This window comes from Lissotriton vulgaris, chromosome 7, assembly GCF_964263255.1.
Source record: "Lissotriton vulgaris chromosome 7, aLisVul1.2, whole genome shotgun sequence".
In the NCBI taxonomy this organism is placed as follows: Eukaryota; Metazoa; Chordata; class Amphibia; order Caudata; family Salamandridae; genus Lissotriton; species Lissotriton vulgaris.
Window position 1 is genome coordinate 239,314,052 of NC_141695.1, and position 25,248 is coordinate 239,339,299.

The 25,248-nt window shown below is 45.0% G+C and overlaps 1 protein-coding gene across 1 annotated transcript in view; it reads right to left on the reverse strand.

The window, feature by feature from the left end:
• LOC147701284 (alpha-tectorin-like) overlaps positions 1 to 25,248 on the reverse strand; it is a 550,081-nt gene that overhangs the window by 142,891 nt on the left and 381,942 nt on the right. The window contains exons 17-18 of the mRNA XM_086930016.1: positions 24,235 to 24,419; positions 8,929 to 9,083 (exon numbers count right to left, since the gene is read on the reverse strand). Of these exons, the coding sequence (XP_086786142.1) occupies positions 8,929 to 9,083; positions 24,235 to 24,419 (340 nt within the window). The remainder of the gene's footprint in view (positions 1 to 8,928; positions 9,084 to 24,234; positions 24,420 to 25,248) is intronic.

A 25,248-nucleotide genomic window follows, 5' to 3' on the forward strand; every position in this document is an offset into this window, starting at 1 on the left:
GGGAATGGGATTCCTTAATTGTGATTCGCAAATTGAGAACACAATTAAGGAAAAATAAGAAATTGCAAAAATATTTGCGAAATTTTCATGCATTGCCGTTTGCGAATTCTTAATTGCGATTCCTTAATTTTCGCAATTAAGGATTCGCAAACGGCAACATTGATGCATGTGACCATTAGTCACTTGATGCTTGGGTTAGAGGTGGCTAATAATAGTACAGATACCAAATATTGGGGGCTATCTTATCGCTCCATTCAGAGTGTGAGGGTGGTGGCCTTATCTGATAAAGAATTGTAGTCGCAAATTCCTTACCTTAGAATTATCCTTAACCTTAGGACTGGGTCCAGAACTTTTTTCATGAACAGTACCCCTGCGCGCCGGTAGGTGGTGTTGTTTGGATCTGCGTGGCTTGATCTGCCCCGGAGGTGATGGGCGCGGTGCCTATATAGGCACCACCCCAGTGTGCTGAAGCTAGTTTTTATCTTTCTGCGCCAGTTAGCGCCAGACAAGAGCTACCCCCAGTCCCTTTTTGACTGACCTGTTCAACCCATTTGTCAGAGATTTTTGGAGACGTCTCCTGGTGTGGCAGGGATGTCAATGAGGATGTCTGGTTTTAAGCCCTGTGGCGACTGTCACTGGCAAATGTCAGTGATGGACCAACACATTGTCTGCCTCTGTTATCTTGACTGCGACCACAACCACAATGCTAAGACCTGCGTCAATTGCCACGCCATGCAACTCGAGTTCCTGAGGGAGCAATCCCTCCAGCTCCCTGTTGTTAGATGAGTGACGTCGCAATGGTCTCTATCAAGAGGAAGGTCATGAAATCAGTTGCGAATCTGTGAACATCATCACAGTAGAAGTCGTATGGACCATCGGGTAAGTCCTATAAAAAGAAGTCGCTGAAGAGTTCTTCGACTTCACCCCATGGGTTTAAGTCATCAGACAACTCGAGGGAACATCACTTGCAAAGTCCTGGCTTTGCAGTTGAGTCTGCACCTGGGTTGTCTCCACGCCTCTGTGAGTTTCCTGGAGCTGAATCGGTCCCCGCCCAACTGAATTTCCATCAGAGGGTTCCCCCTAGTGCCAGTCAGGCCCTTTGGATTCATGGAGGGATTGTGACCGACACTGGTTGAGCAAGCTCAATCTTTCCTGGTGCCAGTCCCACTGCAAACGTTCCCGGTGCTGTAAACGCCCATTGACAATGCCTCTGACTTCGACACAGAGCTGGATGGGCATTGTCAAACAACTCCTTCAGTGCTGACTGGAGGCGTTTCATCCAGGGCAGAGCTTGATCTCTATTCCTATGGGCTAGGGCTAGGGGAATATTAGGCGGTGCCACTGCACCCTTCTGAATACCAGCCCGTAGACCCCAATGAAGACAACTAGTGTGAGGATTTGGCGGATGCCAGTGGACTGGACACCTGCCACGATCCTGGGTTGGTCTCTCAACCTACAATGGCTATGGAAAGGAAGCCTCATTTGCAATGGTGATGAGGAGGGTGTCTGAGGTCCGGGACCTTCAGCTTTCCTCCGTGGCTATCAAGATGAATTTCCTTATGGAGGTGCTACAGCTGGAAGTTACCCCTTCTGAACTGCTTCTCCAGTTTAATGAAGCCCTCACGAACCCATACTCAGAGCCTAGTCCAAACCCTGCACTGTGGCTCCTGTAAATTGGACAACTGCCTGCTGCCATACCCCTGCCCCAAGGGGACTTCAACTTCCTCACCCAACACCCCACCCCATAGAGCTTGGTGGTCCAAGCCTCCACTTCCAAACGAAATTCTGGCACTTTCCCTACCACTCCACTGGACCAGGAATCTAAGCAGCTGGATACCTTGGACAAGAAAATGTTTGCTTCTGTCAGTCTGGCACTGTGGTAGTCGGTAAATACCGCATGCCCTTTGGGCCAATACTCCCACTTGCTCTGGAACTCTATTGTGCAGGTACTGCCTATGGTCTCGAAAGATGCCTGAGCCAGACTCTCACAAGCTATTGCTGATCAGAGGGATGCAGCTAAGTCCACCATACGCTGTGGACTGGATATGACCGACTCACTGGGCAGAGCGGTTTCTTCTTTGGTGGCCCTTAGGCACCATTTCTGGTTGACAACCACTGGATTTTCAGAGGATGTCAAGGCCTTCCTCCTGGACATGCTCTTTAATGACTCCTGTCTCTTTGGATACAAGGTGGACTCAGCGCTGGAGGGCTTCAAGGACAGCAGGGCTGTGGCTTGGACCTTGGGCCTTTTCATGGCCACTTGCCAATTGCAATCCATCTTCTGCTCCTTTCGTGGCCATGGAAGGGGCTTTCAATGACATCTACACCCACCCAGCCACCACTGCACACAAACTTTACAGCCCCTATGTCGCCAAGGACACAGTACCCACAGACCACATGGGTCGGGTATCCAGTAGACGGGCCAGTTCACTACTCCCCTGGCAGCGGCAGTCTCCAAGCCTCTTTACTTGGCCCTCCAACCACCATGGGCTCCGGTGCAAAGTAGGATACTCCATTACCTACACCACTGGAGGTCAATAACATCAGACCGATGGGTTATCCAGATTGTCCAAAGAGGCTAATCCCTTCCCTTTGTAACTACCCCTCCAACAATGACCCCCACTTGTAGCAGGCTGACAGAGAACCATATCTTCTTACTCCTCAAGCAAGTGGCAGCTCTCTTGGCCAAGGGAGCTATAGAGAGGGTACCATAATTATAAGTAGGTCATGCCTGCTATTCCCTCTGCTTTCTTACTCCTCCAAGAAGTGGCGTCTCTCTTAGCCAACAGAGCCATAGAGAGGGTACCGGCACAGAAGTAGATCATGGCTGCTATTCCCGGAATTTCTGTCACCTAAGAAGGATGGAGGACTTCGTCCTATCCTAGACCGGAGCCCTCTAAATTTCTTACTGAAAAAAAAGAAATTCATAATGCTCACGCCCATCATGTCCCGTCTGCCATGGTCCAGAGAGAATGGATGGTAGCATTGGACTTGCAAGATGCTTACTTCCACATCCCTGTCCTGCCTGCCCACAGATGTTACCTGCGGTTCATGGTAGCCCAAGAGAATTTTAAGTTGACAGTGCTCCCTTTGGCCTTGCCAGTACCCCTTGGGTGTTCACCAAGGTGAGGGCAGTGCTTGCAGCTCATCTCTGGAGATCAGGGGTGTCAGTCTTCCCCTATATTGATGACTGGATGTTGAAGGCAGACTCTTTCCAGGCAGTCGTCTCCCACCTGCACTCTCTGGGGTTCACTATCAATTTGCAGAAGTCCCACCTGACCCACTTGTCAAACACTACCTTTCATCTGAGCTGTTCTATACACAGTGCAGTTTTGGGCTTATCCTCCCTAATGGCGAGCCCAGGATATTCAGGCTATAATACGATGTTTCAGCCTCTACTCTGGATTTTGGTGAGACTGTTAGGCCTCATGACCTCCTGCTTGTGAAACTTGCTCGCTGACATATCTGGGATCTGCAGCGAATACGAAGTTCCAGAGGGGACAGTATCATTGGAAACTCTCTGCCATGGTCCAGATCTCGGAGGGCACTGCAAAAGATCAACAATGGTGGTTAACAAACCATAATACGGTCAACGGCATACCCCTCTCCCTTCCTCAACCAGATCTAATAGTAGAGATAGATGTGTCAGTCATGGCTTGGGGTGGCCACGTGACTCCACATCAACCTCTCGAAGCTTCAAGCGATCTGACTGGCGTTGAAAGCCTTTCTACCCTCCATTAAGGGGATGCTAGTGCAGGTGTTCATTGACAACAACACAGCCATGTGGCACTGCAACAAACCAGGAGGGATGGGGTCATGGACCCTTTGACAAGAGACTCTGCATCTCTGGGCTTGGCTGAAACGTCAAGGCATTTCACTGGTGGTTTGAGACCTGGCAAGATCGCTGAATGCCAGAGCAGACAAACTCAGCCAAAGGTACCTAGCGGATCATGAAAGGCATCTCCATCTAGATGTGGGGCAGGTCTCTTTTAGCATTGGGGAGAACCTTGGTTAGATCTGTTGGCCACCACCAAGAAAATGCAATGTCAGCAGTAGTTCAATACACTAGAGTTCCCAAGGCGACTCAAGCTTGGTGATGCTTTTTGTCATGAGTCACATTCAGGCATCCTGTATGCCTTTCTGCCCATACCATTCCTTCCCAGAGTTCTGAAGTAGATCTGGAACAAGCAGGTTCAATTCATCCTTGTGGTTCCTGACGTGACTTGGAGAGTCTGGTATCCAGAGCAGCTAAGCATGCCCATTGGTCCTCTGATCAGGCTGCCCCTTTGGGAGCATCTTCTGTAACAGTAGCAGGGGAGGGTTCTCCACTCAAACCTGTCAATGCACTGCCTTCAAGCGTAGAGATTGAGTGGCAACAGTTGACAGCTTTTGATATTCCACCTGAAGTCTGTAATGGCATCTTGGCAGCTGACATCTTCCTCTACCAAGACAGTATACACCAGCCGTTGGGGCACGTTTATGGCATAGTGTGCAGAAAATCAGGTTGACCCCTTTCTGCCCTCCTTTCTCAGGTCCTTCAGTTTAGTCTTTCTCTTGCCTACCAGGGCACCTTTGGGCACCATAACAGAGGCCATCTCTTCTGCCATCTCTGCATTTTTGCGGTTGCCAGATCAGCCATCCCTTTTCAAGTCCCCTATTGTACATAGGCTTCTAAAAGTACTCCAACATGTTTCCATCTTCATCATGCGTCAGTGGGATCTAAATTTTATTCTGAATTTCCTGTTGTTAGCTTCTTTCAAGCTGATAAAAAATTGTCCTATTAGGCTCCTTACTATCAAGATGGCCTTTCTAGTACCAATAACATCTACTCGGCGGGTCAGTGAGCTCAAGTTCTTGTCATCTAAGCCTCTGTGCCTCAACATCTTCCCAGAAAATCTGGTTCTTTGCACTACCAAAAGTGATCACTTCCTTTTATGGAGACCAGACCATCACACTGCCGATCTTTTAAGCTTCACCTTTTAACTCTAAGGAAGAGGAGCAACTGCACCAGCTTGACACAAAAAGAGCATTGTCTCTCTACCACAAAAGAGTTATGGGTGGAGGGTCTGCTTGCTTATTCCACCAGACACAAAGCTGCGACCAATGCGTTAGCATGCAGAGTTCTGGTCCAGGACAGCATTGTGGGCATCTCTGCACAAGTTTACCAAGCCCTTCTCCCTGGAGAGTCATGTCCACATGACTCCTGGTCACACCCATGGACCTTTCTCATGCTACTCCTGCAAATTCAGCGGCACCGACAACATCTCCGCTACATCCACACCACAGATTCCCGACCCCAACCACCTACAATGCATCCTCCTCAACACCCGCTCGATCCACAGACACGCCATCGACCTATGGAATCTACTAGACACCATCTCTCCAGACGTCGCCTTCCTAACGGAAACTTGGATGAACGCTTCCTCCGCCCCTGACATCGCCATCGCTATCCCTGATGACTATAAGATCACACGCAAGGATCGCACCGACCACACAGGAGGAGGAATCGCTATCGTCCATAAGAAATCAACCCGCATCACAACTAGCTCTGACGCCAACCTCGCCAACTCCGAACACCTTCACTTCCAGATCCTCATCGACCCCAAGACCACACTCAGAGGCACCCTCCTTTACAGACCACCAGGACCCCGCGCTAAATTCAGTGAAGACATCACGGACTTCATCACCCCACACGCGCTCTCCTCCAAAGACTACATCCTTCTAGGAGACCTCAACTTCCACCTTGAAAAGACCAACGACCACAACACCGCCACCCTCTTAGACAACCTCGCCAACCTCGGACTTAACCAACTGGTCACTTCCCCCACCCACATCGCAGGTCACACACTCGACCCCATCTTCAACTCCAGCAACCATGTCTCCTTCAGCCACACCACGGATCTCCTCTGGACTGACCACAGCTGCGTTCACTTCACCTACAACAAGCCGAAACCCATCATCCACCCCCAACCAACTCTACAAAGAAACTGGAACAAAATCACCTCGGATCAGATCTCCACATCGCTCCTTCGAACCTCCCCGGCCCTCTCTTCTAACGCCAACGAAGCCGCCTCCAACCTCACCATTTGGTTATCCAACACCGCCGACACCTTAGCACCACTGAAAAAACGTCAACACAAACTCGGCAACAAGAAGGCCTCATGGTTCAACGACGACCTCAAGAAGTCCAAGAAACTGTGCCGCTCCCTTGAAAAGACCTGGAAAAAAGATCCATCCACCAGCAACAAGGACGCCTTCAAAAGCGCCACCCGCACCCACCACCAACTAATCCAAAAGGCCAAGAAAACAGCATTCAAGGATCGACTTGACAACAACGCCCACAACAGCAAGGAACTTTTCAACATCGTCAAGGAATTTTCCAACCCCTCGGCCAACTCCAACGACATCACCCCCTCTCAATCCCTCTGCGACTCCCTAGCCTCATTCTTCCACAACAAGATTGCTGACATCCACAACAGCTTTGACAACCACCCCGGAAGCCAACCCACCCTACCATCTGCTGACCATCTTCCCCCCGTTAACACCCTTAACGCCTGGAACCCAATCTCCACTGAAGACACCATCCGCCTGATGAATTCCATCCACTCCGGATCCCCCACAGACCCATGCCCTCACCACATCTTCAACAAAGCAGACTCCGTCATAGCTCCGCACCTCCGAGACGTCATCAACTGCTCCTTCAACTCCGCTACCTTCCCAGAAAACTGGAAACATGCTGAACTCACCGCCCTTCTGAAAAAACCAACAGCGGACCCCACCGAACTCAAAAACTACCGCCCCATCTCACTTCTTCCATTCCCGGCCAAAGTCATCGAGAAAGCCGTCAACAACCAACTCGCCGCCTTCCTCGAAGCCAACAAATCACTGGACCCCTCACAATCTGGCTTCCGAGCTAAACACAGCACTGAGACCGCCCTCATCGCAGCAACAGACGACATTCGAACTCTACTGGACAATGGAGACACAGTCGCCCTCATCCTCCTCGACCTCTCCGCAGCCTTCGATACAGTCTGCCACAGCACCCTTTTACAACGCCTCAGAGACATCGGAATCCAAGGAAAAGCACTGGAATGGATCACCTCGTTCCTGACCGGAAGAACCCAGAGAGTCCTCCTCCCACCATACAAGTCCGAGGCCTCTGAAATCATCTGCGGCGTACCACAAGGATCCTCTCTTAGTCCCACCCTCTTCAACGTATATATGAGCCCCCTTGCGGCCATCGCCCGCCAACACAACCTCAACATCATCTCTTACGCGGACGACACCCAACTGATCCTCTCTCTCACCAAGGACCCCAGCACCGCCAAAACTAACCTACATGAAGGAATGAAAGAAGTCGCTGAATGGATGAAACAAAGCCGTCTGAAACTGAACTCAGACAAAACAGAAGTCCTCATCTTAGGCACATCCCCCTCTGCATGGGACGACTCCTGGTGGCCGGAAGCCCTTGGAAAAGCACCCATCCCGACAAACCATGCACGGAACCTTGGCGTCATCCTGGACTCTTCACTCTCAATGAACAGACAAGTCAGCGCCGTATCCTCTTCCTGCTTTAACATTCTTCGCATGCTCAGAAAAACATTTCGCTGGATCCCCTCCGAAACAAGGAAAACAGTCACCCACGCTCTAGTCACGAGCCGACTGGACTACGGAAACACCCTCTACGCCGGCACCACCGCTAAACTCCAGAAGAAACTACAACGAATCCAAAACGCCTCAGCCAGACTCATATTAGACATCCCACGCAACGAACACATCTCTGGTCACCTTAAAGACCTCCACTGGCTACCCGTCAATAAGAGGATCACTTTCCGACTGCTTACCCACGCACACAAATCACTCTACGACATCGGACCAGATTGCCTCAACTCTCGACTGTCCTTCTACACCCCCTCCCGCCAACTTCGCTCTTCCAGCCAAGCCTTCGCCACTGTACCTCGCATCAACAAGACCACCATGGGAGGCAGATCCTTTTCATACCTGGCGGCCAAAACATGGAACTCACTCCCCGCCTACCTTCGCCTCACCCAGAATCACCTAACGTTCAGAAAGCAGCTTAAAACGTGGATATTTGACAAATAATTCCCCCTCCCCTTCTTAAGCTCCTTGAAACCCTCTGGGTATGTAGTGCGCTATACAAATTTTATGACTTGACTTGACTTGACTTGGGAAATTGCCAGTTCAGGCCTACAGGACTTTTTAGTGAGAAATCATTCTGCAGACCCTCCTCCGGGGAGGTATGACTTGGGTGTCTATTCTAAGATAAGGAATCTGTGGCTTGAAGTCTCTATCAGATGGCCAAGTTATTTACCTTTGGTAACACCTTATCTGGTAGAATCTCTTTCCAGATGCAGATTCCTTACCAATCCACTCATCCTCCCTGCTCTGCAAACTGATTTATAGACTTGAGGCTTTTTCCCTTTTGAGGGTCCACATTTTCACACAGTAGTGGTCCATACTCCTCGTGACTCCAGGCTTCTGGTGTGGAAAGTCGCAAGACGAAAGTGACATCAGTGCGCTGGGATGGTGCTTATATAGGCACCACACACGCCACTTTTGGTGTTGTCAATGATTCATGGAGCCCAACAATGCCACCTACCAGCGCTGGGGTACTGCTTACGGAAAAAAGTCTGAATCCAGTCTGACGCCTGGATAATGTGAAGAGAGAAATCGGCTATATTTCACTGGGAATGTATGACAATTAGACACACAATAATGAGTGATCTGATCAGGAAAAACACAAATCAAGAATGAGAATGGTGCTGACTCACTAGCCTTGATGAGTGATTTTACCTGACCCTATATGTTCCTTAGTGCATTCATCTCAAGGAACTAAGCAAGGATTTATCAGACACACACATTTAACAGAAAACCTTGACATCCTGAAACCCTACGATCTTTACTCACGTCTGGACTGGAGTCACTCCTCTGGGCGGTGTGAGGTTGATAGTGAGGGGATATGCACAAGAAAATGGCAGATGTACTGAATGTCTTCTTTCAGCTCCTCCCTCTTTGATATGGTCTTGAATTAGGTTGTTGTAGGTGGTGTGCGTAATATTCACCTGAGAAGGACATATTAAATCATATGGACATACATTTGAGATTACCTCATGATTTATACCGATAAGAAATACTATGTACGCTCTTATTCAAACTCAAAATTGTCTTCTGCAAAGGGACTTAGAGATCCGTTTTTTTGTAAACAGAACATGACTTGATGGACAGAAGAGTTACCCATGTATTCAAAAGTGCCCTGCACTGCTCTTAATCCAGGTGATGACTGACCAACACTCAACGGAGTCAGTCTTTTTCGCTGTAGTGTCAGATAATCATCTTTGCCACCAGGCAGTTCTATCTGTATTCTAATCTCTTCTGAGAGTGTGTCCTTTATATGCTAGAAGATTTCCTGAGAAGTTTAGTACTCTGAATGCTAGAAGGGTTCCTGAGAAGTGTAGTCCTCTGTGTGCTAGAAGAGTTCCTTAGAAGTGTGGTACTTTGTATGCTAGAAGTGTTCTTGAGAAGTGTGTTCCTTTGTGTACTAGAAGAGTTCCTGAGAAGTGTGGTTCTCTGAATGCTAGAAGAGTTCATGAGAAGTGTAGTCGTCTGAATGCTAGAAGAGGTCTGGAGAAGTGTGGTACTCTGAAGTGTGGTCCTCTGAATGCTAGAAGAGTTCCTGAGAAGTGTGGTTTGCTGAATGCTAGAAGAGAGTTCCTGAGAAGTGGGGTCCTCTGAATGCTCGAAGAGTTCCTGAAAGTGTGGTCCTTTGAATGATAGAAGAGGTATTGAGAGTGTGGTCCTCTGAATGCTAGAAGAGTTCCTGAGAAGTGTGGTTTTCTGAATGCTAGAAGAGTGCCCGAGAAGTGTGGTCCTCTGATGCTCGAAGAGTTCCTTAGAAGTGTGGTCCTCTGAATGCTAGAAAAGTTCCTGAGAAGTGTGATTCTCTGAATGCTAGAAGAAAGTTCCGGAGAAGTGTAATCCTGTGAATGCTAGAAGAGGTCTTGAGAAGTGTGGTCCTCTGAATGCTAGCTAGTAGAGTTCCTGCCTCTGAATGCTAGAAAAGTTCCTGAGAAGTGTGGTCATCTCAGTGCTAGAAGATTTTCTGAGAAAGTGTGAGGAGAGAGACCAATTCCTGACCTAATTGGGAAGAAGGAAAAGGTCACAGCTCAGTGCTGAAGTGAACAGTGCTGCTACGTTCTGTATGTTTTGAGTGGGACTGAGTACCCAAAAGCAGCCTTACCAAAGATGGTCAAATCAGCTCACACCCTTCGTCTCCTCCTGCTGTCACTCTCCATATGCATCGAGGAAATGCCTGCAGTTAGATATGGGGTTTCTGGTTGGCTAAGTTATACACCTAAGCCAGGCAGAACCCACCATTGTAGTCAGGGTAAGGGAGTTACACAACCAAGATTACCTATCCTCACCCCCTTGGTAGCTTGGCAGAGCAGTCAGGCTTATCCTAGAGCTAATGTGTAAAGCGTTTCCTCAATACACATACACACAGAAACACACACACACACTCATACACACACACACACACAAAAGGTGTCACACTAGGCACACCACAAAAGAGACTACACACAAGTTTATAAATATCCTTTGTATTCATAAAACACATTAGACCACAATTTACTTAATAGTATGAAAAGCACATTAGACCAGATCACATAAATCACTGTGCCACTAGGTGCTTGTCATAGAGGTGCACATAAGCGCTTAAAACCACAAAAACATGAATTACTGTGCCACTATGCACTGGTCATTAGAATGCATGTATCACCTTGTAAACGAACAACCGGTGGCAATTGTCACCACATCATCCGAATCATTAGGCCTGACATTGCAGGGAGTGTCACTAAAGTAACCAATCCTAGATCATCACTCACTTTGCCATGGTTGTGCACAAAACAACACCATAAACAGGTGGGCTATTTCGACATCATCAAAACAATCATGGTACCTATTATGCCGCCACTGCAGCAAAACATTGTTTTAGGGGCATAACTCTAAATCACACTTAATCAAGCTTTAGTCATGGAGGGCTCCATTGAGGACTTTCCCTGGAAGGCTTCTCAGGCAGACAAATGCCCATGATCGTGCAGCCAGTTGCACGTGCCCTTGGATAGGCGGTGCAACTGCCTCTGTCCCGCCATCCTCAGGGAGCACTTAGGAGATCTTGACCGGTCTCAACAAGCCTGGCCCAGGCAGCGGTACTCGGAGTGGGGCCTACCGTGGCTGCTTCCGGCTCTCCCTCGCTGAAGGGGCGGGCCGGCTCTGTGGTGGCATACTCCACCACATGCAGCTCATGGGGCCACACCTCCCGCTGGAGTCCTAGTTGCCTGGGGGAGTGCTGGCTCTGCTGGCGAGCAGCCATGCGTTGATCCCAGCATGAACTTAGTCCTATTTTCCCCGCTGAAACACAGGGAAGTGTCCAAGAAAAAAAGTGCATGGCCTAAAAGAATTCACCATGTGCTGAATTCATAACAAAGCGTTCCCTTTAGGCAACAAGTGCTGGTGCAGGTTTCTTCTCCCAGATGGAAACAAAAACAACGCTCACCACGTGCGGTTTAGAAAAATGTGAACAGAACAATTCAGTCCTTTCTCCTGCTCCAATAAAAGCCAGAACATGCCTACTTCATAAAATGCAATGGAAGCACCAGGGCTCTTTAGTACATTGATTTTGAACACAGGGTGTAGAGCAGTCCAGTTCTTCCCCTGCAGGTTTCTTTTTCATGAAGTCTTTTGTATCTCTGAGACTTCATGTTATGTATACACCAAGACCCAGTCTCTGAGGCAACCCTTTTACAATTATACTGTGTGCATGTTACTGTAGTTTTCTACATTACAATTACTCCTCTACTTTATTGCTTTTGAGGTAGTGTGCAGCACGTTTTTTCTGCCTCTTATTAAAAACCTTTTTTCAAAAGACAGTCTACAAGAACCAGATGGTAGCTGAAGTCTTGTTCCCCAAGTTCCTAATACATTCAGTACCAAAATGTTTTCCTGAATAAGCAGGAAACCGTATGAAACACAATTATTGTGCAAAAAAGTGTGAGGACAAAATGACCCATCACAGGCGCACCACCAACGGATATGCCCACTTTTCTCATCATCTGTGGTCATTTTGTCCAAAAAGAAAAAGTGCCTAAAGAAAGATAAAGCAGAAAAGTGTAGGTGCAGTGAAGTGACAGACGATCACACTCCACGTTGTGACCAGAAAGTGATTAAAATTGGCAGGCACACTCTCATCGCAATCACTTTATTAATTCACTAAGTGTGATCTGTCAAATTAAAATAGGCAGGTTGCTATTCATGCATACCATTACCAAATGCCAACATGTTTCTTTGCCACTGAGGTTTTTGGCAAATACTTCAGGGCCAGACACTTCGTCAAAGCACCAGTGTTGGACACACGGTTCTAGTAGACCTCAATCAGCCTCTGTCTCTCATACCAGCTTTTGAGGTAGAGGTAAAATGGACAAACTCCTCATGTGAGTCCTCATATATGATTGACCCTTCATTCGTTCAATCAACCGGGGCCTCACGGAACGTGTTGTCTCCTCCTGTCAATATATATATATATATATATATATATATATATATATATATATATATATATATATATATATATATATATATGTATTACCTACTGGCGGTCGCCAGTAGGTATATATAGTTAGGATTTTTTCTCTACGGGATTTTTGAAAATTCTATGTCTAATAACTTTGGCGTTTGTGGACGGAATTGGCTGAAATTTTCAGGAAAATGGAACATTTTGTTTCTGAGCAGCCCCTGACAATTTGGGGGGTTTCATCAAGGGGGGGCCGAGAAAAAAGGGGGGTCCCAAAACGCGTTTTTCCCATGTTAATTTCCATAGGGCGGTTGGCCTCACTTTTAGCTCGAACGGCTGAATGGATTTGCACGAAACTTGGCAAAATTGTAGGGACTGTTAGCCCGATGTGCCTTTGCTAGGTCTCAATATATGTGCTCCAGTGGATTTTGAGTAATTTAGGTTTATAAAAAGATATATATCTGGGCGGAGCCTAACCACACATCTGATCTGATTGGCTGTCAGCACTTCATCCAAGGAGTGTTGGCAGCCATCTTGGGACCAATATACATGATAGCACCTCATTAAAAAGCATTGTAGTTAATAGAGGGTTTTAGGACTTTAGTTACATTATAAATCATTTGTTGATGGTACCATACTCGTTTTAGGAATTGTGGTGGGTTCTAAGGTGATTTTACCATGTGAAAAAACCTTCTGCTGTGATATCATGAATATTGTTTGAAAGAAAACTAATATCTCATGATTTTCCCACAGTGGTTTGGAAGGGGATCTATAAGCTAAACTGAAAGCATATTTTCTGTAAATTCACATTATCTTTCTCAGTCATGTGAAAATGAAGTCTGACATTCTCAGTAAAACATGTACATCCAACAAGGACAGAGACTGTCAGTTGATTCCTTTGTGTTCTACTGCAGCCTCCTAGAGTGTTCTAAAGAACAACTAGAGCGCTAACAGTCCTACTTATTACAAAGGTATGGCACACCTGAAGCCATCTTGATTGGAATAAAGTGGTAACTCTTAAAACATTTAATTTAAAAAGAAACAACATGAGGGGGTATATTTTGCCATAGAAAGTATGATTAGTGCTGCAGAATGAAAAATTAGGGCACATTTTGAGTGACTTCTCAAATCCTTTTCTATTTCATTAAAACATTCTGACATGCAGTCTCCCAAAATGGCCACCAGAGACAAAAGAGCCCAAATGTAGCCCAAATATCACCCAGATGTAGCCCAAGTATAGCCCAATGACAGAATGTCCCAGAGTGTTCTAAAGAACAACTAGAGCGCTAACAGTCCTACTTATTACAAAGGTATGGCACACCTGAAGCCATCTTGATTGGAATAAAGTGGTAACTCTTAAAACATTTAATTTAAAAAGAAACAACATGAGGGGGTATATTTTGCCATAGAAAGTATGATTAGTGCTGCAGAATGAAAAATTAGGCCACATTTTGAGTGACTTCTCAAATCCTTTTCTATTTCATTAAAACATTCTGACATGCAGTCTCCCAAAATGGCCACCAGAGACAAAAGAGCCCAAATGTAGCCCAAATATCACCCAGATGTAGCCCAAGTATAGCCCAATGACAGAATGTCCCAGAGTGCTCTAAAGAACAACTAGAGCGCTAACAGTCCTACTTATTACAAAGGTATAGAACACCTGGAGCCATCGTGATGGGAATAAAGTGGTAACTCTTAAAACATTTAATTTAAAAAGGAACAAAATGAGGGGGTATATTATGCAATAGAAGGTATTATTAGTGCTGCAGAAAGAAAAATTAGGGCACATTTTGAGTGACTTTTCAAATCCTCTTCTATTTCATTAAAAAATTCTGACATGCAGTCTCCCAAAATGGCCACCAGAGACAAAAGAGCCCAAATGTAGCCCAAATATCACCCAGATGTAGCCCAAGTATAGCCCAATGACAGAATGTCCCAGAGTGTTCTAAAGAACAACTAGAGCGCTAACAGTCCTACTTATTACAAAGGTATGGCACACCTGAAGCCATCTTGATTGGAATAAAGTGGTAACTCTTACAACATTTAATTTAAAAAGGAACAAAATGAGGGGGTATATTTTGCCATATGAATTATGATTAATGCTGCAGAAAGAAAAATTAGGGCACATTTTGAGTGACTTTTCAAATCCTCTTCTATTTCATTAAAAAATTCTGACATGCAGTCTCCCAAAATGGCCACCAGAGACAAAAGAGCCCAAATGTAGCCCAAATATCACCCAGATGTAGCCCAAGTATAGCCTAATGACAGAATGTCCCAGAGTGTTCTAAAGAACAACTAGAGCGCTAACAGTCCTACTTATTACAAAGGTATGGCACACCTGAAGCCATCTTGATTGGAATAAAGTGGTAACTCTTACAACATTTAATTTAAAAAGGAACAAAATGAGGGGGTATATTTTGCCATATGAATTATGATTAATGCTGCAGAAAGAAAAATTAGGGCACATTTTGAGTGACTTCTCAAACCCTCTTCAATTTCATTAAAAAATTCTGACATACAGTCTCCCAAGATGGCCACCAGAGACAAAAGAGCCTAAATGTAGCCCAAATATCACCCAGATGTACCCCAAGTATAGCCCAATGACAGAATGTCCCAGAGTGTTCTAAAGAACAACTAGAGCGCTAACAGTCTTACTTATGACAAAAGTATGGCACACCAGAAGCCATCTTGATTGGAATGAAGTGGTAAGTCTGAAAACACTCAATTTAAAAAGGAACAACATGAGGGGGTTAATTTTGCCATAGAAAGTATGATTAGTGCTTCAGAAAGAAAAATTAGGGATCATTTTGAGTGACTTCTCAAATCCTCTTCTATTTCAGTAAAAAAATTCTGACATGCAGACTGAAACATGCACTTTGAATACCAGCAGCAGACGTCCCTGGTGAGCAGTAGCTTTACTACAGTAATCTAATGTGCAACTAGAGTGCTAACATTCAGAATTTATGGCAAATGTGTGACACATCTGAATGCCTTCTTGATGGAACCAAAGTAAACAAGCATTGAAAATGCAATAGATCTCGCCCTCGTTTAAGTTAAAGCCATTCTGTTTGTAATGAGGTGGCTTTTTAGCTTTGCTTTTATTAGTGTTTTTTCAACTTTCATGTAAATAACATGCATCTGTATGCATATAAGTATATGTATGCATGCATTTATGTTTGTATTTATATAGATATACAGATGATATATGTTTATATATGTATGTATATATATATTCACTGAAAAAAACATAGGCTATAGACCATATATAGTTAGGAATTAGCATTTACAAAACCTTGAAAATTCACTGAAAAAACCATAGGTTATAGACCATGTATAGTTAGGAATTAGCATTTACAAAACCTCGAAAATTCACTGAAAAAACCATAGGTTATAGACCATATATAGTTAGGAATTCGCATTTACAAAACCTTATTTTACTCACACAAAACCATTGAAATTCCATATATAGTTAGTTGCACTAACTATATATCGCGCACCCGCAATCCACTGCTGATGATGTCACATATTACATCATTCATGACATGGTCAGTGACATCACTGATGACATCACTGATGACATCTCAAATGACATCACTGATGACAACATCCAGTGACTGTATGTTTCTGTAAAGTTAAAATATGTCTTACATATTGAAGAATGAGTGGATGTATAAGTGTCTGGATGAAGGATTTAGTAAGTACATGAATGACTGTATGAGTGAGTGATTAAATGTGTCTCACTGAGTGCATGGGTTAGTGACTAAACTGTCTTAATTTGTGCATCATTATGTCTGTTGTTCTGTAAACTGTTGCATGTGTTGATAAGTAGCTATATGAGTAACTATATGGGTTATTGATTGGTTGCCCAAGTATTTGTATGGGAGACTGAGTGTGTGTGTGGGTGGCTGGGAGGTGTATGAATCTGTGCATAGATGTGTGAGCAGTTGATTCACTAGATGTATGGTTTCAAAAGTGCATGTGGAAACAGCTGTATGGGCGGTTGACTGTGTGCATGAGTGTATTGGTGAGTGAATGGATATCTCAGTGCTACATGTCAAAGTAAGTACATATGTAAAACACAGTACATGTGAGAGTTGACATATATAAATAACTGTGCATAAGAGCCAGTGAATGTGTGAGTGGCTGTATGGATCATTGTGAACTTGTATCAGGGATTGTATAAGAGAGTAAATATGTGTTAGTATATGTTTGAATAAGTAAAGTTTGTATAACTGTATAGTTGAGGAAATGGAGGTGTGATTGATTCTTTGCATGACTGACTAGGTGTGTGAGTAACTCCATGGATGAGTGACAGTCTGTGATTGTCTGTTTACACTGATTGTATCTAAGGTTATATTAGAGTCTGAAGAGGTTCATCGTATTATCACATGAATGATATCATCAGTGATGTGATCAGTAATGTCAAATGAGATGTCATCAGTGATGTCATTTGAGATGTCATCAGTGATGTCATTTGAGATGTCATCAGTGATGTCATCAGTGATGTCACTGACCATGTCATGAATGATGTAATATGTGACATCAATGGACAGAAGCAACCAGCAGCTGACCAAGGTTTCGCACATCCACTTCGTCTGTTTCAGAATTATTAGGCGGTGCGACTACTCTCACCATCCGCTGCCAAGGATGTATATCAGACCAATAGTTATGTAAGAGCAGAGAGGCGCACACAGTGAAGTCAATAGTGTAAGAAAGTCCAAAAAGAATTGTAGATCTTCGGTTCTTATTTATAAAAGTATTCTTTATTTTCATGTACAGCGGCACAGCCAACGCGTTTCATTCCCATTCGTGCCTTGGGAATTTCATCAGGGCATGTACTAGACAATCTAGTCCGTGCGGTATTTCTCGAGGTCGTACTTCTTCGAAAACAGTTTAAAGGACAGTCATGGTAGGTCACAGTGTGTACCTGCAAGATGCTTTGTACTTGATTCCAAGTGGAATGCTGATCCAAGTCCCCCCGGAATGTCTGGTCATCACTGTCACTAGGGCAAGTCAATAAGGATAAGAATTCCGGACCCCTCGGGGGAACTCCGGAAGGGAAGGGGGGTCTGAACGCTCGGTAAAGTATCCGGCTTCAGTGGGGTTTTCAATAGCGTGTTAATGCAACGGTGCCTTTGATATGGCCCCCGTTCTCTGCCGCTCCTCCTCGTGGAATACTGGATAATAATATGTGACATCATCAGCAGTGGATTGCGGGTGCGCGATATATAGTTAGTGCAACTAACTATATATGGAATTTCAATGGTTTTGTGTGAGTAAAATAAGGTTTTGTAAATGCGAATTCCTAACTATATATGGTCTATAACCTATGGTTTTTTCAGTGAATATATATATATATATATATATATATATATTGCGCTCGAAACTCTTCTTAGTTTTCAAGAAAGAGGCAGCACTCGTGGACTGAGAGGTATCACGGTGAATTTTAATTTCGGGAAACAAAAAAGCACAGACGCGTTTCGGCGTAAGCCTTCGTCAGTGTGTCACTCGTGACTTACAAACAGCAAGTTAAGTATAGTTGTTCACAGGTATTGACACTGACATAGGACAACACCCCTGTGTACCACTGCGGGCGCTTCTCCCACCAGCCAACGAACAAGTTTGCATAGCTGGGGGCGAAGCAGGTGCCCATTGCCGTCCCTGATGTTTGGATATATAGTTGATCCTCAAAGAGGAAAATATTGTGCGTCAGACAAAACTCTATGAACTCAGTGATCATTTCATTATGTCTAGCGAACCTCATTTGGCGTTGTTCCAAAGAATACTTAACAGCTTCTAGACCTTGCTTATGATCTATACATGTGTATAAGCTGGTAATGTCTAAGACCATCAGCAGGTATCCAGGATCCCATGTTAACTCCTGGATTTTTGTAAAAAAGTCTTTGGTGTCCCTTATGTAAGATTTTAACTTTATCACCAAAGGGAACAGAATGTTATCAACAAAGCGTGACATCTTCTCTGTTAAGCTGCCGATGGAAGAGATAATTGGACGGCCAGGGGGGTGTTCAATGTTCTTATGTAATTTGGGGAGATGGTAGAATGTGGGTATCATGGGGGTATTGTTTCTTAAGAAGAGATGTTCATCTTTACCAAGCATATTGAGGTTGTACCACTTTTGTATTAGTGTCTCATATTGAGTGATACTAGTTTGGTATACTGCATTTGTACATTCCATATAGAAGTTCCTATCTGCAAGTTGTCTCAATGCTTCTTCTTTGTATTGATCTCTACTCATTAATACCACGTTTCCCCCCTTGTCAGAGGGCTTGATCACCAAGGATTTGTCGTTGATCAAACCCCTCAGCGCTTGGCGTTTGCATTCAGTGATGTTCTTCGCTGAAGTACGATGTTCCGCTTTTCTGTACGTTACAAGGTCCTTCTTCATGGCCTCTGTGAATACATCCACGGCGTCCCATGGCGATTGTGGCACAAAAGTTGATACAGGTTTGAACATGCTTTCCTCTCTTTCTTTCTCGACTCCTTGGAGGATAGCTCGTTGTGCGATGGTTAGATTTTCAATGTCATGTTCTTGTTCATGTTCTTGTTTTGAACGTAGGTCTTCGAGTGTCTCAATAGCTGGTAGATCTCTGCTACTGAGGGAATCTGTTTCAGTCATTCTGGTGCCTTTTTTATTGCTGTTTTTTAGATAGGGACGTAGTTTGAAGTGTTTATGGAGCTTCAACTTTCTAGTAAAGCGGAACAGATCTATTCTCGTCTGTGTATATTCAAGGTCATTAGTTGGACAGAATGTGAGACCCAGGCTCAGAACTTCAATTTCTGCATCAGTCAATTTTTTAGATGTTAGATTGACTACTCTCAGATTGGCTTGACTACTGGGATCTCGGTGGTCAATACTCCTTGTTTCTTGTTCGCCTGGCGGTTGGACCAATGGGAGGTTCTTGCATTGCCTCTGCCTCCTCTTCCCGCCGCCTGCCCTCCTCGTCGTCCTCCTCTTGTTGCTGTCGATGTGGCTTCTACATCTGGCGGTTTGTTCTTGCCGCCACGCAGCCAGGACTTTTTGATGACTTCGTACTCCTCCTGAAAAGGAGTTCTCTTGGGTCGGGCCCCTTGTGTGGCAAACAATGCATCTTGAATTCCCGGGTCACTATGCCTTCGTTGTTCATCTCCAGACTCATTTTCATTGAGATCAGACTCTGAGGTGGCAGGCTCTGTTTCTGGCGTTGCACCTGCAGTGGTGGTCACAGTCACTTTCTGGAGAGCCTTGCGGGGAGCATCATATTTCTTGAAGTACGTTAATACGCGTCCCGTATAATAATCGTTGGCATCGCGCTCGTATTTCTCTTGCTTGCGCGTTCTTATTATCTGTTTGTATTTTGCGAGCCTTGCCTTCATCTGGTCTTTCATCTGGGATATTAGTACTTTCTTCCCAGGATCCACTTCTTTCTCCAGCTCCTCATTAATCAGATCCATTTCTGCCAACGTTTTCCCCCTATCGCTCCAGGCATACTTTACAAGGATTTTCGGAGTGCCTTCGCAGTAGGAGGCAGTGTGCTCGAACCAGTCCGTGAGCAATTGGTGATCCGGGTGTTCGTAGGAGTGTACCGTAAGGACTTTCAGACCCCTCTGTACTCTCTTCTCTTCCACGTAGTTTGTTAAGCTTGTGGCCTCCCACCATTTGCGTACTTCGCGCTCATGGAGTCTCTCCAACTTGGTGATTGTTTCTTTCAGTTTTCGATCCTGTGGTGCTTCTTCCGGTGTTGTTGTAGTTGTCGCCTGCGTGGGCATTCCCTTACGCTTAAACATATCTTTTGCTGCATTAGTGCACTCTGTATCGGAAAACAAGCTATTTCTTGTAGCAGTTGCACATTTACTGTTCAGCAACTTTAGTGCATAGTTCCCTTACACCTTGAGATTTCTCAGTACTACGGACGTTCTGTTGTCAATACCGCTATGTTTTCACGCTCATACGTAAAAGAAGGGAAAGAGAATCGGCTCACTGGCTAGCGCATCTTCCGCCAGGGGCTCCAGAAGCAATCCAGCGCTCTCCTTACGTCGGCGCCCTTGCCGGATTCGTTATACTCCTTAAGTGACAGTCCAGCGGCTACAACGGTGCACAGCATAACTACTCCTCGGAAACGCTCGACTCCCACGTATGACTGTGTACTCACGAAGGGGTGCTGCTAGCGGCTCGCGGGAAACCGCATAACATTGCACTCAGAACTCTTCTTAGTTTTCAAGAAAGAGGCAGCACTCGTGGACTGAGAGGTATCACGGTGAATTTTAATTTCGGGAAACAAAAAAGCACAGACGCGTTTCGGCGTAAGCCTTCGTCAGTGTGTCACTCGTGACTTATAAACAGCAAGTTAAGTATAGTTGTTCACAGGTATTGACACTGACATAGGACAACAAACCTGTGCACCACTGCGGGCGCCATTTTGGAATGGTGTTCTATCCATTACATGGGTATGATACAAAATAAATCCGTAAGGTGTAACGTTACAATATATATATATCTCTGGGACTTCTAACAGGAGACCAGCACACGCAACCCCTTGGGGTTTCTTCAAAAGCAGGATACCACAGCAGGACAAAAGGGGTCAGTTCTTTTCCTCTACCATAGACAGAAGCAGCAATTGCAGGCCAACCCCACACAGCACACAGTAAAGGGGGAGTACTACTTCTTACAGCTCTTCAGCTCTTCTTCTTGGTAGGGTCTTCTTGTTCCTTGATGTAATTTAAAGTCCTGGTGTTTTAGATGCAAAATGTATACCCCAAAATGTCTTTGTTCTCTTTGTGGCCAGGGTCTCTGCACCCAGTTCAAACCAGTTCTGCCCTCACTGGTGCAGCATGACCACAGGGGGGGACAGCTTTGTGCAAAAGGCCTATTGAAGTGTAAGCACAACTCCTCCCACCACTCTGAATGCAGACCAGGGCAATTCAGCCCTGTGATGAGTCACCCAGGCAAGGCAGGGTACACCTCAACCGCCCTCAGTGACTGTCTAGAGTGAATGCACATCTCAGATCCTGTCACTCACACACCAGACGCTGAATGCACAGACAGCCAGAGACACACAGAATGGTAAAGTTAGAAAATGCCCGCTTTCTAAAAGTGGCATTTTCAAACACAGGATTTAAAAACCACTTTTACCAAAAGGCATGCTAATAAATTCTGAGTTCAGAGAGTCTAAACTTCATTTTCCTATCTTGTCCCTATGGAAAGTTACACAGGTAAAATTATTGCATTGCAACCCCAATGACAAGACTATGGGACAGATAGCCTTTCAATACAGAAAAATGAAATACACAGTATTTGACTATCAGGACATGTCACACCCACACTAGTAGATGTCCTACCTTTCAAATTAACTGCACTCCGCCCATGGGGGTACCTTGGGCCTACCTTAGGGTTGCCGTACATGTAAGGAAAGGGAATGTTTGGGCCTGGCAAGTGGGTGCACTTGTCAGGACTACATGGCAGTTACAAACTGCGTGCACGGCACTACAGTGGTAGATCTGAGACACATTTACAGTGCTACTCATGTGGGTGGGACAACCAGTTTTGCAACATTTGATTTACAGGCCCTGGCACACACCATGCACTTAGTCCCGGCCCTTGTTAACTTACGGCAACTCAGAGGTGAAAACGGCATGCCATTAGGGCACTCACGCGTACAGAGAATTGGGCTCCCGAGATGGCGGTCTGCTTAAATTGAAGTAATGATCCAAGGTAAAGAACAAACCTCCCTTGGACGTGCATAATCCCATTTCGGAAAAAGGGATAATTGCTGTAACATATATATGGAATGACCTATTGCCCACAGAAACGTTTAGACACCCCAGAAACGTTAATGTATTCAGCAAGTTTAACATGTCCTATAAACACAGCCCTGAGGAAGACCTTCTTTTAAACACAACATCGGCCCACAATGAAGGTTGAAATGCGTCAGCGTATGGCATATCTATAAGTGTGGCCAAGAGCTGTCACTTACTGTGTAAATTGGCTCATACACGCATGTACTATCAATGATTAAAGTCTATGATTCCATAATAAGCTCTGACCCCCTTTAAAAATAGGGCCAAGCAGTATTAGGTCATACTGTAGTCAAGAGGATGAAAATTGTTACTTGCCCCAAAACTATGAAAGTGTTGGACACCAGACATATAATGTTGTCACTTAACATCTTTCAGATCAGTGCTTTTCTAAGTCATGTTCGATGTGATGTGTTCTATATTAGTCTACATATGTTTTTTGTTTCAAATTAATATCAAATTAATGAAAAAAAGTAAATGTATGATGTTGGTTCTTACCTTTTTAGCGCAAAAACAAAAATTAATTGAATATGAAAAAGGACACTTTGTATTTTTCCAGTTATTGACTGACTCTACGATCAATGTAATGATTTTCTATAGGCGCGATCTAAAGTTTGATGTGAACATAATTGAAGTAGTTTTTAAAATAGTATCTGGCAAGACAATGTGGCTAGATAAATAAGTTATTGGTTTCTCCTTCATAATATCAATAGATTAATGGTCTTGGGAGCATTTTCTTTATGATAAAGTATGATTGGATCCCAGCCCTTTAAGTCCTCGACTGGATAACTCTCCTTAATGATATTTGCAAGTCCAATGGTAGCATTTGATTTACAGGCCCTAGCACACACTAGGGTCTTACCAATACATCAAATATGCTGATCATGGATAACCAATCATTTTCACAATTTATACAGAGAACATATGCACTTTAGCACTGATCAGCAGTGGTAAAGTGCCCAGAATCCTATAGCCAATGATAACAGGGTCAAAAAAATAGGAGGCAAAAGGCAAAAGGTTTGGAGGAAAACCTGTCATATGGGCAGGTCTAAAACCTATGGAATAAATGACCTGCCCAGCCCTAGTGAGGCTCCAATACAGTGAGTCCTAGACATGCCCCTAGGTATTGAGTTTTGTGTGCGTAGGTGGTTGAGAAGTAAGGATCCAATATCTGTATTTTCCAGACCAGAACTAATGTGTCCACAGCAGCAGCTTTTGTTTAAAGTCTGTGGTCACAGATTGGAATACCTCCTGGTCCAGTCAGCCTTTAAGGCAGGAGCATATGTTTAAAGCGTGTGGTCATAGATTGCAATTCCTCCTGGTGCAGTCAGCCTTTCAGGCAGGAGCATTTGTTTAAAGCGTGTGGTCACAAATTGTAATTCCACCTGGTCCAGTCAGCCTTTCATCATTCAGAGGTCAATAAGGTATATTGTTAACTCTGAATGAAACATCTATTATCCAGGGCCAAGAAACATTTCAGCATTGAATGAGCTCTTTATGAAATAGATTGTTATGTTACTGTTAGAATATCTCATTTGCAGGGCTGCTGAAGATTACTGCTCCCCTTGGAGACCTAAGTGGACAAAGGAGGTAACTTAGTTATTCCTTTGGAGTATAATACTATATGGGCCCCTGAAATACTAGCAGAACACCTAGGACCAGAAGCAAAGGCCTTACACTTATTCCATAAACTGGATCAAGAAGCAACGATTAGTAACCACCTAATTGGAACTCCCAGCAGTGTTAAAGGCTGGCGCTAGCAAGCAATTGTTCTGTCTTTACATGCTGTGATGGGGAGCTGCCTCCACCAATGTGGTCACTTGGCGTCATCACACTTCCTGTTGCTAACTTACCTCCACCTGCGTCCCACAGGTTCGTCTGACACTATCAAAAGAGAAGAGAAGCCGGTCATCGAAGAGAGTCCCAGTGCAGTGCTTATCCTCCAGGTGTAGGGAGTTGAGCTGGATTGCATATGTGAATAGCAGGCATCGCGAAAGGGACACTTGGCTATGTCTTCCTGCACAGGAGAGGACCATGTCTGAAAAACAGGTAAGGCCAGAGTCCTTGAGGTCCTTGGGTGGAAAAGCCATCACATAGTCAAAGTAAGACAGACAAGCTACATTGCATGAACCAGTAAGAAAGGAGAAAATTGTGGCTCACACCACATTTACAAACATTGGACATTATATTTAATGCAAGACTGCAAGTACTGAATGACTTCGTAAGAGTGCGGCTACTCACCAATTCTAGTCATTCAGTGCAGCCGGTCATATTGTTATAGTTCTGTGTAATAGTTTCCACAGTAACTACTTCGAAAGTGCTCTCAGAGATTATCCTGCATGAATAATTTATAAACACTTAGGGGGTGATTAGGATGACAAAAGCACCACCACCGCAGGGTGTGGTGGCGGTCCTTCAGCTATCAAACAGATTTTTCCCACTGCCAGATAAGGATGGCGATGGGAACTTGACTGCGTCCCCAGCGGACTCAAAGACCACCTGCCGCCAGCAATCGTTCCCATTGCCTGGCAGACGGTGCAGGGTGCCCAAAATGGTGGCACACTAGATTAGGATACATGCAAAAACCGGCCTTTCCATGGCTGTGATGCCGCCAAGGAAAGGCATGCAGAGAGTTGCGGGTCCCCCTTCTGTTGGGGGAGGCGGGTGCACTTGGGGGTACCCATGATACCCCCCAACATGTCACTGCACCAAGTGGCAGGCACCGTGTGGTGCCTGGCATGTGGTGAAGTGACATGCACAACGGGGGACTTCAGCATCGTGGCGGGTGATGCTGTAAGCATGTAAGTGATTTTCCCGTGGCTAATAATGTAGGACTATATTATCAAAGAACGGCGATAACATTATCG